Consider the following 16,329-nt stretch of genomic DNA (forward strand, 5'->3'; position numbering starts at 1 on the left):
ATTTAGGGGTTGAAAAGTCTTCAATATGGCTATCAAAATAATTCAACTAGGGGTTGAAAGTTTTGATTTAGGGGTTGAAAAGTCCAAACAGGTAGGGGTTGAAAAGTCTTTGAAATAGGGGTTGAAAAGTCTAAGGGTTGTAAAGTCTTCGTTTTCAGAAGGGGTTGAAAACTCTTGGGGTTGAAAAGTCCTGCTCCCAATGTGACGAGCACCTGTGCACCATCAAATATACGGAACAGTCAAAACTCCCGGCTTTTTACTTGGCGTGACGTCATAATCAAGATCATTAGATGCTTGTAATGCGTCTATGCGATACAGACGGTGCAACTCCTAGTCTGGAGTTCCTTCCCCTAACACTATCAGTAAGCAGGGAACCAGACTACTCTACAGCCATAACATACCAAAGGGAAGTAACTGCTCGAAAGAAACTCATAAAATCTCGTGACAATGACAAACAACAGGGAAGGAAATTCCTAATTGCTGTTGTTCATATGATAATATTTTGAGCATTTCTCGTTCCAATTGCAAATAAATTCCGTTTAACTCGAATCAGTTTCGCCAGGAAGCTGACATAAGGTAAACATCAGTTCTTGTTTACTATTTATTGATAATATTCGGATGTGGTTTATTTTCGGATATCATTTTCTTTTTTACTTTAAATTGTTTCATTGATTTATCATGGCTTGTAAAAAGATTATGACTGTTACCTACCACTGTAAAAATATTCAATAGCGCATGCTCGTATGGTAAACAATTTTAAATATAATGTGCCTTGCAATTAGACAAAAACAGTTTATCTTTAATTGATAAAGACATTTATGATAAAAATTAAAGCCTTGTTATTTTCAGTGAGATGGATATTCCAGTGGTATTTACGCTGTCATCTCTTTACATACTGGCCATCCTTTGCTGCTGTTCACAAGGCCAATCTCCACCTGTATGTTTATGAAAATATACAATTTAACGTGCATTTTTGGTAACACAATTATTATATAAAATATACATATATTGTCAAATTAAACGGTGTCTCAAAAGTTATGTACATGTACACCATTATAATCATTGGCTCACATTGGCACAATTTCACATGTGAATGTGGTCATATGTTGTGGGTAGAAGAAACGGGCCACTTGTCCAGGTTGGTGACCACAAACCAAAGGGCAGTCATTGAAATTAAACTTTTGGATGAACAAGCCTAAATTCATATACTATATAGCTTGGCATCAAATTTTTGAACAAGCCCTGCTATATAAAATTCAGAATTTCAGCAAGCCCGGAAGACATTTTACCAGAGCAGGGCTAGCGGGCTTGTGTTTATTTCGACCACTGAAAGGCCTAGGGGTACATCGCATAAATGTTTTGGGTTGTCTGGGGGTATTGATACCCCTATATATATTATATCAATACCCCCAGACCACCCAAAACCTTTATGTGATGTACCCCTTTGCCACAAACCAATTTATAAGGACCAAGGCCTTGAATCAAACTACATGTAGGTGAGAAGGTTAACTGAACAATTGTATACAGATATATATTGTTGCTTGATTTGATTATTGCTATCTAAGCTTTTAATACTATCCTATCTTACAGGGGCATTATATCAGATAATTGAAAAGTGAAACAAAAAAATGAAGTCCATAGATTACCATTCAAGAGTATTTTGTGGACAAGAAATTATTTCTTTTTTCTTACCAAAAGAATTTGCAATGTGTACCGGGTAATTTATAATACATTTTTGTTCTATTCTCTGTCCATACAGTATGAGGCAGAGTGTGTTGAAGGAAAGTACCCCCCTCCATCCAGGTAAGCTCTTTTTATGTGCTGTTCAGTGTCTTTTTTCTTACCGTTTTGAATGGGAGCATGGGCCTTTCTGATTTGGAGAATGTGATTTTGACTAAAATTGTGGATAACAAAAAGATGAGTTCTTGATGAGATGGATGAATTTATTTTAAATACAGAAATTGGGAATTTTAGTGACCCTTTTGGGAAAATATAATATGTTTTAGCATTGGGAAAGGGGCTGAACTTAAGCCCCAAATCTGTCAGAAAAAAACACTGGCATTTTTTTTATATCAAATGTGATTATTAATACATGTTGTAGTTCTTATTCGCATTGTCATCACTCGCTGTCATTAAAACAATGTATTGTGCCTTTAGTGTGTTGAGATGATTTTTTTTAGCTTGTTTAACTTTCAAACAATTATTGAGTTATGCCCTTAATTGTATGGAAAAAACAAACACTCCGACAACATCATAGGCGGTGGCGTTCTATCCACACAGTCTTGACATTATTATCATTATGATCATGTGTTTCAGCCGCAGAGTTAAGGAGTATGTGGTTAATCTAGACCTGCCTGGTAAAGAACGATGGAAACATGTGGCTGCTGAGAAGAAGCAAGAAGTATTTATTAAGATTTATTTCAGTATATATATATATAAAACACATATTTAAAAAAAAAAAAAATATACACTTCAAACACATAAAATCATTAATAAAGAACACTTTGTATTACTAAGATTTATTTCCCCAAGGGGGAATGCTTACCTTCAGTAGTAAAAAATCAATCCTTTACATTAAGTTCGAGCCAACCACTAAATGAGCCAAGTGAGGTTAAGCCAACAGTGTTCTACTGTACATATATTTATCTCACAAATGTTCACAGTAAACATGACAATTTTTTCTTCAGATTAAGAATATTCTTGCCTCCTTCAAGAAGTACATATATGACTTTGGAGGAATTGCTGCTGAGATTTGGTACCTCATAGACCTGTTAGGGGTATGTATAATTCACTGTTTAACGTTACCATGAACTTTATCAAGACATTTATAGATATGACCCGCTGAGGTAAAGATGTATTATACCATCATATAATATTTGCAATTTACCATTAAAGGTAAGTTGATGCAAAAATAGATATTCTGATATTTATTTTCTTGTTTAAGTCATTTGACTTTAACCATCAAAACAAAAAATTAATATGATTAAGGTACAGATGAGAAAATGATAGGGATGTATTGGCGCTTTTTTGACTGGAGAATTATTATTTTGTAGCTTCGTAGCTATTAGTTAAAAAAAGCATTTGTAAACGCTAATATTTTTTTTATCTGTGCCTAAAATATATGCTTTTGTTTTTATGATATAAGTCAAATGGATTAAACATAATAATGCATCAAAATTAGAAAAAAAATATTTTTGTTGGCATCAACCTATATTGTGCACTTTTAATTTATATTGCTTCGATATAAATCAAACTAACCCTTTATGATACTGTCAATTTGTCTTGTAAAGATGTATATTGTGTAATATTTGTAAAGACTTGTAACTTACCATTCATTTATGATGTCTAGGTATAAATTCATATAAAAGTCTAATGTGAGGTATTACGGGACAGTGCCAGAAAAAAAGAAGTGAAATATGGAGGAAAATATTAGTTATTACAAGCTACAACATTAGATCATATAGATTTGGTGGTACACAAGATTGTGGTCTTTTGTTATGGGGATACCACAAAGGAATCCCACACAGCTTGGGGCCACTCACAAATCTCTCATAAGTCAACGTTAGCAAGCAAACCTAAGATTCATTTGTAAGGCAGTAATCTGTTCAACTTGACAATGAAAAAATAATAATCATTGCCTTAGGTCACTCTAATGATTCTTGTTAACATGAGTGATGTTTGTAAACTTATACTGATTTATTTTTTCTAGCCAGCAATAGTGGACGTATTACCACAGCCTTTCCAGGATGAAATACGTGGGATATCAGATGTGACAGGCATAGAAATAGGTAAAGTCCTTTCATATGCTTGCCTGTCTATTGAATAAAAAAATGAGGAATTGTCATAGCTTTGTTGTCATTGTTGGTGCCGTTTTTGTCATTCAAAAACCATAGTCATAATTGAAAAAAAATGCTCAGGATAATCATATGAAACTTAGTACAAATGTTGCCAGCGACTATACGCACATGTATAGCAAGGTTCATTACTTTTGCTTTAATTATTGTTGACTTGTTTCACTGAAAAAATAGACAAGCATCGGATTTTGCTCTGCTCGGCTAACTGATTGAAATTAACAAATAACACTTTCTTCATGACTGATTTTATTTATTGGTAAACAAAGAAGTTTGTACATTGTGAAAATAATATCTACGTTTTATGTAGTATTGTGTTATCCATTTATCTTTTGCCAGCTGCAACATTTGTTCATTTAAAAAATACATTCAAAAGACTAAACAATGAATTGATTGTTTCAAATGCTTTTCAGGGGAGGTAACTCTGTACAATATATTCTATGAGATCTTCACAGTTTGCACATCCATTGTGGCCCAGGACAGCAATGGTACGCTGTATCATGCCCGGAATCTCGACTTTGGTCTCTTCATGGGGTACGTGTTTCTTTTGTTAGAATAAGGTCATCATACAACCCCAGTTATATATATATCCAGGGGCTTTATACAGTCGAAACTCATTATGTCGATTTTTTCGGGACCTAGTGACAAAAGTCGAGATAACGAAAAGTCGACTCATCCGAATTACAAAAAATATCACCAATCCCAACACGTTTGAGTTGGATTGTCCGATGTTACATCCACAATTGAACGGTCTTGTTATATATTTTCGGCGTGAAAACAGCAAACTTATTATTGTAGAATAATGTGAAACAAAAGAAGAATTATTTGTGTCAAATTTATTTCTTTTACGTTTATGGATCACACAAAACACATATAAAACCACAATTGCATACATTTGTACATTGTAAGAAAACGGTATAGCACATATGACAACAACTTTTATAAAATAGCACATTCGTGTTTCGTTTATACACAGCAATATAGCACAATCTCAAAAATACCAGAAAGAGCTTGAGCAATAAATGTCTCTTTAATTAAATACATAAACAAACAACTTTAATTATTCGCACTTACCAATTACATTTTTGTATCCCGCAATTATGACAGTTTGTTATATTGACACGCACGGTATTTTGCGACATGCCGCAAACCGTCATGAATATTTTCACACCTACGTCTCATTCTACAGTTCGACATAAAGAACATAGGAAATGTGTGAAACGAGGTCGACATAGCGAAAAAGTCGAGGTAAAAAAATTGACACCAACAGATTTATTTTATATAGAATAAGAAGAAATAAATTCGGGACCGGAAAGAAAAGTCTACATAACCGGAAAGTCGACTCTATATCCAACGTCCACATAGCGAGGCTCGACTGTATAGGAATTGCATTCGTTGCTTCGCATCACGTCTCGTTGTACATAATGTGCAATATGTTTTAAGAGACATTCGACACTTTTTTTGGTGACATGATATTTCCTTTCATGAAACACTGTGAAATTATTTAAATGTGACTTGACGAATGCAATTCCTATAAATAGCCAAGTCTTACAGCATGACATTTCATGACGGTACTTTGAATACCTTAAAAATTGTAATGCTGTACGTTGTGTTGTAGTTCATGAACGCATCCTTTATGATTATGTTCAATCGCATAGTCAGGAGACAACCGATATAAGAATAATTGCTTTGGAACTCAAGATTTGGATTAGCATGTCTGAAAAAAAACTTGACATAGATGACTTGAGATAACCATACATGTACCGGTAGTTAAGAATATAATGTGCTAAGGGGTTAATTAAAGCCCCTATATAAGGAATTTTGCCAAATTTCATGACTGATTTTCAGGAATTTTCTAGCAATATTTCAAAAAATTGTATGGATGTACTACCAACAGAAGTCATTTTGAGTGTACTGTACCTGGTTGGGTTCAGTTTAATGTATTTATTAAGATAGTTGAAACTCTATTTGGAAATCTGATATCAACTTTTATCCTATGAATGTATGGTATATCATTGTCACGCTTTATTACATATCATTCCAGATGGGACCCTAAGAACCGTACCTGGGAGATCACAGAGTTGTTACGACCGGCCATTGTAAATCTGGACTTCCAGCGGGGTGGCAAAACTGTGTTTAAGTCTGTTAACTATGCTGGATATGTTGGCATTCTGACAGCAATCTCTCCAGTATGTTCACTTATAATTTCTGCTTCAAAGTTTCTATACATTATCTGTTTATATATGAGAATTGAATTATTAGAGTCCTTTTACAACCATTGCCAAGTTTTTAGTGTGTTATAATAATATACAATGTATCTAAATTCGAGCTTGATTTTCTTTACGATCCAGTTTGCATTAATTTTGAACTAGTTGACCTTTTGTGACCTCGATAGGCAGAGTTACGCAAGAAAGACCTAAGTTGTGCATATGTAAAACACAAATCATAATATATCCATAATTTTCTTGATAAATGCGAACATTTTTACAACCCTAATAATTTTTACCACCCAAACTGAAAAAGTGAAAGGGGAGATGTAAACTAAAGGATTGATTCTTTCTTTTTGTGCTTTCATGCAGTATGAATGCTTGTCTATGATTTTAAAAATCCATTAAACATGCAAGTATTTGACTTTGTTAATATTGTTTTATTTGCATGACAATATTTACCGTAATGTTCTTTTTATTAGAAGCCTGATATTTATCCATTTAAACATGATTATAAATGAATTGCTGTTCATTAATTGAATTTTATTGAATGACATGACTTCATAAATTTGTTTTTTTTCAGGGAAAATTCACCTTGACTATGAATGAAAGATTTACACTAGATGGAGGATATATTGGTAAGAAATGATTTTGCCTAGAAAACAAAGTTTTTTAATCACGGACCTCAAAATAGAATTAACCGTAATAATTTTATGTAAAATGAACGATTGGTCACTTATTCTAGATACTGGTTATCAGTAAGAAAATGTGTAGTGTCACTCAGGGTAAATTCTATGACAGAAATTGGGTCCAGACAAAGAAGGGTTGCTTTGTAGCAATTTTTGCTATGGGGCTACATAAACGCTCTTTCAAAAACCTATTTGCAAGATCTTTACTGCCTTGCTGAAAGCACTTTTTAAAAACACTGTGTTAAAGAAGATTGGAATCAATTTATACTGTCAGAACCACATGCATTTTATGGAGGGGTTGAATAATTTGAACTATTTTTTCTTTTGGTTAAGTTAATCTATTTTAAACAGAAATTTATGAAGCGTTTGTCTCTCTATATATAAAAGGTGCTGATCTTCAGAGGTTCTCACAAAAAGGGGCTCTGTCTGTATAACTCACTCCATTTAAAGTGTAATGCTACGTTCTTAACCTTATATGAATATCTATCCCTCTGTACAGGTATAATCAATCTCATACTGACTGGGAAGGGCACATGGATGGGTTTCCTTACCAGGGCGACCATGGAGAAAGCCGAAAGTTTCAAGGAAGCCCGGGCCATGTTGACAAGTACTCAGATGATTGCCCCAGCCTACTTTATCCTGGCTGGAAACACATCTGGGCAGGTGATAATGTTTTGGCAGATTAATGAAGTTTTATTTGTATGGTTGCTGCTAGATATATTTATATCATAAATGTTTATGCCAAGCAGGCAGACAAGCGTCAAACATTGTTTCTGCCCAATAACTTAAGTTAGCATTGATCGATAGTGATGAAAAATGGTGTGTAGGTAGCTTATGTGAACAGCTAGGGTGGGACTGCTTTTGAGAACCCACTACTAGAGCCAACTATTGAAATTCAAACTACAATTTTGCCAAATAGCATCAGCAATTATAAGTCAACAAAAGGCAAACATGTATACGCAGTTGTTTCGAAAAAGTCTCAAAATGTTAGCACTACCTTTTCCAAGATGTCTTACAAAATATGTATGTCACGCCCTTGATTATATAAAATCTCTAGATGAGTATAATGACTTGTACCTTAATACATGAAATAATTATCCCAAGGTGAGTGCAATAGCCAGTAAGTTGAAATCAATTTACTCATAGGCTTGTGTGATAACTCGTAACCGTGAGGTAAATGGGACAGACACATGGTGGATGAAGGAGGCCGGGGGCTGGTACGTCCTGGAGACAAACTATGACCACTGGTCCAAACCTTTGTTTGTTGACGACAGAAGAACCCCAGCAAACAAATGCATGAAGAAGCTCACTCAGAAGGTATGTCCAAGTAGTCTAGTGGTATAGGTGTCCGCCTATTACCCAAGAGCAAGGATGTGATTTACGATTTTTGCGGATCTGATTGCTCGAGGGACCAAAAACAAAAAACAAACATATTAAATAAATGATTAAAAGAAGTTAACTGGTTGGTTCTGGTTGTTTCTTTTTTAAGAATTGACACTCCAGTTTGCTACAAATTTGAAGAATTTAAAAGAGCCTCTAAAATGTTTTGCTTCTGTGGCAAGATACTTCACTCCCCTTGGGGGCCTAAAATGCACCCTAAAACCCATTGCTGAAATGGTTTAAGCCCTTAGCTGGCTTCATTTGTCCATCAATTACTTCAGACATTACTTTGTTATATTTTTACAAAGAATTCATTCAAACTACATTTTTGCAAAAATCTGAGGGTGTGTAAATGGTATCATGCTCAAAAGGTGAAGGTTACATGTAGTTTTCTAATGGTCAATTAAGTCAAATAAGATGACAATACAGTTCGTCTTTACAATATTATTGTAACACTTAAAGGGACAAGACACCTGATGGTTCCAAAATCAGCAAATACTGTATTTTGTCAAAACAAGCCTACAATTGTCGATGAGAGCTTGTATGAGGCAGATAATACATCATTTTGCATGATTAAAAGAATAAAGGCAACAATCATGTCACTGTCTCAGCAGAATTTCCCAGTTTAAAAAAACATGGAATATTTTTTTGGAAAACATTGCAATTCATGTAATCATTTCACAAACTAAACTGTAAAGAAGCGTTTTAGCATCTCACTTTCATTTTCAAAGTTATTATCGTTCAAAAGTTTCCATTGTTCAATTTTGTCACCAATGTTGATATGTCAAGTTCTGACGTGTGTACGTTATTTCGCAGCATTATTCCACTTAATTGCAATGCCCTTTTTCGGGAAGGGATGAAGCCTGTATATTTAGCATGTAAAAGTAACGTGATGAATACAGATTAATATACCTACGCTATTTTTAAACTTACTGGGATTTTAACTTGTAGACAATCCAAGTACATTTTGAATTGGAAAAATGGGCAAAAACTGCGGAAGATACAACTGTCGTACGTGATGTAATACATAAGGACGTAAGATTCAATGCGTTGTACATAACAATATCATTTTATGACAATATTTTCTTGCAATTGTAACATCTAGTGTCTAGTCCCTTTAATGCTAGTATTTATTTAAGGAATGATTTGCGGGGTTGATGTCATTGTCGGGGTATGAACGCAATTGGGCTAGTCAAAGTGTGTGGAGTCCGAAGCAATTCATTACTTATATTTACACCAATACTTCATTATATTATTCAATAATTGTTTAAAAAATACTTCATTTCATTGAAGAAAACCTTTCAGTAATCCTGTCTTACCCATTCTGTAAATAGAACCACCCGACTGTTACCGAAAACATTTTTTCAAATGACGTCACAAAAAGTTATTTTAAGTGGTTGATCTTTTCCCACGTTATTGAATAACAAGGGAAAAGATCAACCGCTTAAAGTAACTTTTAAATGTTAAATTTAAACACTTATGGCATCAATACATTTGAAATATAATAAATGAACACTTTCTAAAATGTTGATTTACATTTTACGGGACCTGCTGACACAATACAAACAATAACAAGATCAATAGTTTTCATGTATATTGCTATGCGATAAATTGCGATTCCGAACATATCCGAAGTTGTTGTGTTCATTGATTGATAAACGCAATTGCCGAAAGGCAGTTCAATTAAGGAATGGACTCTGACTGCTCCTAAAGTGTTTTGAACTAAAAGAATAAGATCTTGATGATGAATAGTTTATTCAATGTCTTTATAAATAGTATTCCAAGCTGGTCACTTTTTACAAAAACAGTAGTGATAGGTGCATTAACTTGTAGTAAGTCACTCTCATTGGCACAATGTTGTATTGTGGAAACCGGAGAACCCACTTGTTTGACTTGGTGACCAGGGAGGGAATCAAACCTGGCTTGGCTTGGCGAGAAGCAGGTTTGTTTATCACTGTGTTAACCGGAAAACCTGGTATCTTTCTTTGTTAATTTAATGTCTGTTTTGTGTTGCAGGGTGTTGGCATACCAGGCATTTTCGATGTATTGTCATCTAGACCAGTTTTAAACAAGGTTAGTTCATTTGATTTGAAATATAATCATTAAAATGTATATATGATATTTAATTGAATACATATTTAGGTAGTCTGTTTCAGAAGAAAAAATGGTGGGGTGTCATTATCGCCTTGTTTCTTTGTCAGCCACTGCGTCGTTGAAGTGCAAAATCTTAAACCTGGTCCTTTCTTGAAAACTGTTGAAAATGTTCAAATGAAACTTGTAACATATGTTTCCAGAGACAATATGCAAATCTACCGCAATGCAGACAATCATTTGCATTCACTCCTTAGTGCTCATGTTTCCACACTTGTGAGGCTCAGAGGGAGAGCATCACAGCTTCCCTGTGTAAGAGTCTTTAAGATACCTTTGTTTTGTTTCAGTTGACGACGTACACAGCCCTGATGCAAGTAAACCAAGGTCACCTTGAGACATGGCTTCAGTACTGCCCTGACCCTTGTTTTCCCTGGTGACCTCTTGAACAAGGTCAAGGTCACATGGATACATTTAAGTGGCTCACTTCAAGAAACAAGCATGGAGTTAATTCTGCCTACAGACCAGTAGTGAATAGAAAATAAACCAGTGTTACAATTGGTGCAGCCATTTTTGAGCATTACCGGGATATTAGTGAAAAGCTTAAGGTCAAGGTTTAAACTTGGTCACTTGCTACTATCATTACATGCGTGTACCACCAAATCCATCGCTACTATCGTGTAAGCTGTAAATAAGAAATCTCTTCTTGAATATTATGTTTCTGCCACACATATTGCGAGCTATATTGATATATAACCAACTTCTATGCAATGGAATGGAAGCGAATAGTGCTTCTTATTTATGCAATGCCCTAGGGTATCTAGGTCTTTGCTTGAATAAGAAGCATGATCATGATACTATGTAGCACTCTCTGCCTATGCAACATGCCAAAGATCTAAGAATAAAGTTTGTTACTTGCGTACCAGTAAACTAATCTATGACATTTTTACTTGAATTAGCTTCATGAGATGTGTTATTTATTAAATGATCATGGGATATTTAATTGCCTGGACCCCAATTTGTCAAGAATCTTCAAAGCGATTTCATACCTACATTTAGGAGGGTTTATAACAATAATATAGTACTGTTTTTAATTTCTTGCCAGAAACAAATTGCTTCAAGGAATTTTGGTGAAACATCGCCCATTTCCATAGCATTAATTATGCAGAAAGCTTTGAATATGTGTTGCTTCTGTTGTGCATGTCATGGTCATGTGAAGTAGGGTATTATTCTGGTTAGAGAACACAATGTTTTTTTCCACTCTTCTGTTTTTGAAAGAAAAAAGTTGACAGGCATTTTTATCATTTAGCTCTCGTTGATCTCCAACACATTAATTTTTGCTATTAATAAAAATTCACTGAGGATATTCTTATGAAACTTAACCTGCATGTTGCCAGAGGCAATTTGTAGCAAGGCCCATAATCAGCCTTTAAAAATTGATGAATTATGCCGGTTTTCAACTGAGAGCATTGGCATCTGTTGAGAGTGTCGGATGCTGTTTAAGAAGTGGTTACCGGTATGTGTTATGACGTTATTGCCTTCTTAAAAAAAAGCGTATATGTACAAAATTGCTTTTCTTATAACAGTTTACCAAGTGCCTAAGTTCTGTGATATCTGTTCATTCCAAATGCAAATAGGTCAGGGATTCAAAATTGTGCATTGATTTGCTGATCCTGAAAATTAGGGTTCTTTAATTGTTAATACATTAAAGTTGTACATGCTTTGTTAGATTTTTTTACTACCATGTTAAGTTCTTAACCTTAATACTCTTGTGTTAATGTATTCTGTGAAAGTACATCTATTTTATAAGCTTATCTATTTTAAAAAAAAATAAGTTGAGGTAATGCAGTGGGTATTTTTAGAGAGTAAATGGGGCTCTGCTTTGGTCCTTTGCTTGAAATACAATTTGGAAAACTGATGTTGTCCAGTTAGGGCAGTGGCAAATACACTTGCTTTTCACCCGGGTTTGATTCCTGGCCTGGGCGCATGCGAGTTAGTGTTCACCAAGCCGTACAAGTCGGTTTTCTATGAGTACTCTGGTTTCCCCCACAACATAAGACGACACTATCACGCAACATCGTGCCAACGAAAAAGTGACATAGTATAGGTTATCACAACTTTCTTTTCAATCGTTGTTAAATATATGATGTTTAAACTTATTCGGTAAATTCACCATTTTTTCGTGTTTTGTTTTCACCAGCTCTGACCTTATTAACATTTTCTTTCATGTATTGTCATAGTAATTTTGTCGTCATCGGCAGCGCTGTTGGGCAAACACTTTACCTTGGTTATTTCTCAAAAATACGTTCAACGTACAGTCAGAACCCATTGGCTAGATATCACTTAGGTTGATTTCCCAGTTGCCTCAAACTGGATGTTAAGGACCAATTATTTTTTCTTTGTAAGCATGTCCTCTAAGCTTAATATTGGTGAGGCTGGAATGAAGTGGTGGGTCCCTGGGATATCGAGCCAATGGGGGTCCACTGTATTCAAACTCAACTAGGTACCCATGTTACCAGGGACAATAAACACATGTTTTGAGTTATGCCCCTTTTTCGACTGCAACAAAAAACAGACGAGTGTTGGCTTTCCATCTGCAGCACTCTTGTTTATCATCGAACATTAACATTGTAAAATACTGTTACTGCTTTAATTTTTGCGTTAATGATAGAAATAATGTATGTATAAAAAAAAGAGTTTATTCTTGAATGTTGTTTGTACCTTTATATATGGTTTAGTTCTTGTGAGTCTTTATGCAATTGATCTGACAGGAATATAGATCTTGCTTTAGGAAAAGTCTGAATTTGTATTTGATAATATTGTATATACATGTATTGAAATTGTGCTAAAATTGTATGTCATTTTTATTTTTGTTTATTGGCAGGTCATGGCCGAGTTTCAGTGTGACTGAATGTGCAATATCAGAAATATAATCTTGTTTCCATTTTTATCAGAACTCAACTTGAGTTTCATATTTTGCTTGTCTAAAAGGTATTGAAATTGTCAAGTGGTGCTGCCCTTGGGCCTAAAATAAAAAAATTCTTGTTTGGAGTAACGCGACCGACCCATAAAAATCGTTGCCGACTCAAATTTTTTTTTGGCATTTTGATCCGCGAATTTTTTTTTCAACGCCTTTCCGCTACTATTTTCTGTTTCGGCTCTTTTCTTCTGTTTCGGTTCTTTTCGATTTGTAGACACACTCGTAGAGCTTCGGTTTTTATCGCTGATCCCAATGAGCGTTTCGAAAACATGGCTGATAGCTAACACAAAATTCTGATAGAATTGATTTTATTTGGTAAAACATAATGAAACATTTGACAATGTAAAATCAAGTGAACTACAAGTACACAAAGCCATTGTATGATTGTATGTAAACCAATTTGTTTCACATTTTCGTTTGCTTATCTTGAGTGTCATAAGTTTGTTTTGTTGAGTTCATCTCTGTGTCAGACTTAAGTAGATTGAAATTCTTTGAAATTAAAAAAATAAAGGATCAGAAGTTAAGATGTTTGTTGTTCAAAAGTTTATTACAATGCCTTGAATAACTAGTGTTATGTAGTGAATGTACTGTACACAAGATCCAGTTGTCGTTGGAGAAAAAAAAAAAAAAAAAAAAAAAAAAAACCTACCTACCTACCCACCTTAAAAAATCTGGGTAGGGTTACTCCAAACAAGAAATTTTTTAAGGTTGGCCTTGTCATTCTGACTGTTGGTATGGTGCACAAACTTTAAAGAGACTGGCTCAAAGTAAGCCATCCATCACAAATAAATTGCTACTGGTCAAGTTTCATGTAAAAGTTACAAAATGTTAGGTTTGAATATTTTTAAAGTTTTTATTGAGAGTTTTATTTGATATAGGTATTATTTGATTTAAGAACCAAATTAATGAAATTGCTTTATAATCATAGTAGACTTTTGTTTTATAAACGCCCTTCAAGATATCATGCCATAATAGTAGCATCATTATGGGGTTATTAAAAAATGAATCCAAACAATAATATAATGGTTATTACCGGTAATCAATATCAACTTAAGCATATAATAATTTTGATGTTATTATTTAAAATGCACCAACACATTTTGCATTCTAATGATAGATGGCTTACCTTAAAACCTTTGTTCAAATTGGGTGATATTAGTAATGGTCAAAGGTTGTTAGTATATACATACAAAAATAAATGATATGCTGCACTTGTCTCTCGTAACCATGTTTTTTTGTGTACTAGGTACTTTCTAACAACCTTTAACTATTTTAGTGGTCTACATTTTATTGTGTAATCTACCTACTGAATGGGCCAGCCATGGTTTATATCTATCGCTTCACCTGATTTAAATCGATAATGACTGTCTGCTGATTTACTGATATAAATGTATTAAAATGAAAACGTGAGATATTCTTATTGGACAAAATAAAATGTAGACCACTAGCTTACTTTTATAAACAAACACCAAACAACAACTGGTAAATTATTTGGTAAATCCAAGTTAAAATAGTTCAAGTTTCAATATGGTTTCTACTCCATTTCCACAAACTAGAGCATTTTCAACCACACTTTTATATTGTCAACATAAGAGCTTTATGTTACAAAAGCTGGTAGCTTATAAAATCTTGCAATAGTACTGCATTGTATTAAACCATTTATTTGGTAAACACATATTCATAACTTTTAACCATTATTAAGTAGTAAATTATTTCTAATATCTTATTAAGATATCAGGACATTTTCACCTGAAGGTATTAGGTGAGTTTTTTTAATCAGGTGTGATAGGGTTAATCATACTTTAACCTAATTAACTGTGGGATTTGTTTTGTTATTGTATGAAGGTGCTTACAATACAATATTGTACATATACATTCAAGCTTGTTTAATCAGAGGTCTTATTCTTTTTTAATTACTTTTAATTCTGATCTCAAGTGAAAATAGGTGGTCATGTTCCAAAAAAAGTTTTATTATTTGAAGGTCATGCAAATGGTCTTTCAATCTACATACATGTATTAAGTTGAGCACCAGATTTTCCCTACCAGACTCCTTTATGTTATAACTACATAGTCGATAGACCAGGTTCGGAAGTGTGTGGGGGGGGGGGCACACAAATGAACTTTTCATTTTAATCTTGTAAAAAAATATTATTAATGCATAAATAAGACCAAAATGCACAATTTTACACTTCAACAAGCGAAATAGTTATTGGGGAAGAACCAAAAATAAACCCTACTTTCCACGTTGAGATCCTAGGTGTCTGGTCCATGACACAGCCTTAAGTTGCACCCCTAAAGTGCACCCCTTCTGAACACCCATGTTAATCTCGTTCATAAATCATTATGTACAATTGCTAATTTTTTTTTCTGATATTTTTGTTGTTACATTTATTGGTCTTTTTTAACTTTTCACCTATTGTGCCAGGGTTTTGATAACGATATTAAATTGTTTTATGTTTAAAAGCAATGAATATTGCTTTGACTTTGAAGTGCTGGACTGTTGTTATGTAAAAAAATAAAAAAAAAATGCTTGCATTAGCAGTCAGTCGTTTGTTAACAACACAGTCATGATTTAAAATAGAAACCTGTTAATGCAACTTTAAGGTTTATTTATAAATGAAGTTAATTTCACCTTTTTTTCTTTAAATCGAATATTTATTAAAAAAATGAAAATTAAGTTAATAGATATTTGAAAATATTTGGTTTCATCATGTGTTTAAAATCTCCAATTAAGTCTAAATAAATATTTGAAAATGTTCGAATTGTTATCACGTTTAGTTGGTGTCATCTGCTGTGTTTGTGTCGACTGCATCGGTAGTGATGTTTGCCACGGCGGTATCGTCCGCTACGGCAGTATCGTCTGCCACATTTGTAGTATCGTCTGCAGCATCTGCAGTATCGTCTGCAACGTTGGCGTTATCGTCTGCAGCAGTTGCAGTATCGTCTGTAGTATCTGCAGTATCGTCTGCAACGTTGGCGTTATCGTCTGCTGCAGTTGCAGTATCGTCTGCAGCATCTGCAGTATCGTCTGCAACGTTGGCATTATCGTCTGCAGCAGTTGCAGTATCGTCTGTAGTATCTGCAGTATCGTCTGCAATGTTGGAGTTATCGTCTGCAGCAGTTGCAGTATCGTC

General features: G+C 34.2%; 1 protein-coding gene across 1 annotated transcript; it reads left to right on the plus strand.

Moving 5' to 3' along the window:
* Positions 1 to 392: 392 nt before the first annotated feature.
* On the plus strand, positions 393 to 15,953 carry LOC128228009 (acid ceramidase-like). The gene is made up of 13 exons (XM_052939021.1): positions 393 to 576; positions 850 to 937; positions 1,760 to 1,803; positions 2,317 to 2,401; positions 2,688 to 2,777; positions 3,710 to 3,788; positions 4,265 to 4,385; positions 5,896 to 6,040; positions 6,642 to 6,696; positions 7,247 to 7,410; positions 7,894 to 8,064; positions 10,144 to 10,200; positions 10,566 to 15,953. Exons 2-13 carry the CDS (start codon positions 854 to 856, stop codon positions 10,653 to 10,655), a joined length of 1,185 nt encoding a protein of 394 aa, XP_052794981.1. The 5' UTR covers positions 393 to 576; positions 850 to 853; the 3' UTR covers positions 10,656 to 15,953.
* Positions 15,954 to 16,329: the final 376 nt, after the last annotated feature.

Source organism: Mya arenaria, chromosome 3, assembly GCF_026914265.1.
Source record: "Mya arenaria isolate MELC-2E11 chromosome 3, ASM2691426v1".
NCBI lineage: Eukaryota > Metazoa > Mollusca > Bivalvia > Myida > Myidae > Mya > Mya arenaria.

Coding starts and splice junctions, on each gene's coding strand:
- LOC128228009 (XM_052939021.1), top strand. CDS start 854: ATGGATATTCCAGTGGTATTTACGCTGTCATCTCTTTACATACTGGCC. Junction 2,402..2,687: donor CTGCTGAGAAGAAGCAAGAA/GTATTTATTAAG, acceptor TTTTTTCTTCAG/ATTAAGAATATTCTTGCCTC. Junction 7,411..7,893: donor CTGGAAACACATCTGGGCAG/GTGATAATGTTT, acceptor ATTTACTCATAG/GCTTGTGTGATAACTCGTAA.